Source organism: Cyprinodon variegatus, unplaced genomic scaffold (assembly GCF_000732505.1).
Source record: "Cyprinodon variegatus isolate N-32 unplaced genomic scaffold, C_variegatus-1.0 Scaffold66, whole genome shotgun sequence".
In the NCBI taxonomy this organism is placed as follows: Eukaryota; Metazoa; Chordata; class Actinopteri; order Cyprinodontiformes; family Cyprinodontidae; genus Cyprinodon; species Cyprinodon variegatus.
Window position 1 is genome coordinate 1,047,768 of NW_015150519.1, and position 1,692 is coordinate 1,049,459.

The window sequence follows — 1,692 nt, forward strand, 5'->3', positions numbered from 1 at the left end:
CCTGCTCTTCTTAATCACGCTTCCTCTTAAAATACACGAGGCGGCATCAGGGATGGAGTGGACTCTGCCCAACGTCTTGTGCTCCATCATGTGCTTTACCTTCTTCACTACAATTTACACCAGCTCCTTGCTGCTGATGGCAATCAGTGTGGTTCGCTACATAGCTGTTGCCTATCCTATGACCTATCAACAACAACTGAAAAACATTTTGTACCCAATCACTGTCAGTGCTCTTATTTGGTTGATCTCAGCTGCACACTGCAGCATTACATTCATTGTCCAGCATCATCCATCCTTGTCAAACTCAAATTCTTCTGTTTGCTATGAGAATTTCACAGAGAAGTAGCTGGAGGTTCTCCTTCCAGTTCGTTTGGAGTATTTCTTTGTGCTGTGCCTTGTACCTCTTCTAATCACCATTTACTGCTATCTGCGATTGATTTTGATTCTATTCAGCCGTCCCACGATTTCCTGGATGCAGAAGAGGAAGGCTATTGGGATGGCTTTGGGAACTCTTGCTGTGTTTCTCATTTGTGTTCTCCCATTCAATTTATCTCATGTAGTGGGTTTCATTCAGGGTCAAAGCCCTGAATGGCAGTACTACACCTTGCTTCTCAGCACATTAAACACCTGTATTGATCCCATCATATTTTATTTTTCCTCTTCAATCTTCCATTGCACAAGCAGCAAATCTTTTTTCAGAAAGCATTTTATCAAAGATGTAACCATGGAAATTCAAAGAACAAATTTGAACTGAAAATAAATGCAGTTTTCTAATTAGAGAAACCCTTAAGTTTTTTCTATTTACCCAAATTCTGCTGTGTCAAGATAATTTCTTTTGTTCGTCATTCACTATGTATTAACTCTAAACCATGATTGACCTTTTCATAGGAAAACTACAAGTGTACACTAAGTATTAGGATATTGGAAGCTGTTTGCTTAAATCTTAAACATTAATTATTCAGCACTGACTTATTTTCCTCTGTTATAAAGCCAGTAATCTGTTCCATACTAATACAATCTGTCGAATTATATGTATAATTTATATGTAGTTAACAAGCATTATTCATTTTATTTATTCTATTATTCATTTAAAAATTAAAATAAAACATTGAAATCACAAAATTGTGTTTTTGTTGTTGGTTGGATGTGAAACCGGTTTCCTGAATGATTAGTAATAATAATCAAATTTTTTTTAGCAACTGAAATTTTTTAATAAAAAAACATATTTAACAACAACTGCAACTGAGAGTTTTCTGTTCTCTGAATAAACAACATACTTGAGTAGCCTACTGACTACCACCTAAATTTTGCAGAGCTGCATCAATTCCAATTAATATGTATTACATTGAATAAAGCCTTTGCTCTTTCTTGCTGTGGTTGCTACTTCAGCTTTGAGAGCAGGTGGTTATGGTCAGATCACGCCAAAGCGATTATGTTCACAGCAGTTTATTCTAATTTGAAAAGTAGGGATTTTCTGTTTCCAGGGATCCAATGTCTTCCTTGTTTTGGTCAAAATAGAGGCTGTGGCATCTCAGAGTGGCATTGTCTGAGAGGAAGGGCTCAGAGTGTTTGGATCAGATATCCATTGATGTAATGCAAAAACAGATGGAAAAAGCTCTAAAAGCAGCCAGTTGTTGATTTTTTAGCAATATCAACAGCTCTTTCATGACATATAAATGGCATTGATAAAAC

General features: G+C 36.2%; 1 protein-coding gene across 1 annotated transcript in view; it reads left to right on the top strand.

Annotated features, from left to right (window-relative positions):
- Window positions 1-52: 52 nt before the first annotated feature.
- LOC107082958 (free fatty acid receptor 3-like) overlaps window positions 53-1,692 on the top strand; it is a 1,983-nt gene continuing 343 nt past the window's right edge. Inside the window, exons 1-2 of the mRNA XM_015371858.1 lie at window positions 53-223; window positions 479-718. Of these exons, the coding sequence (XP_015227344.1) occupies window positions 53-223; window positions 479-718 (411 nt within the window). The remainder of the gene's footprint in view (window positions 224-478; window positions 719-1,692) is intronic.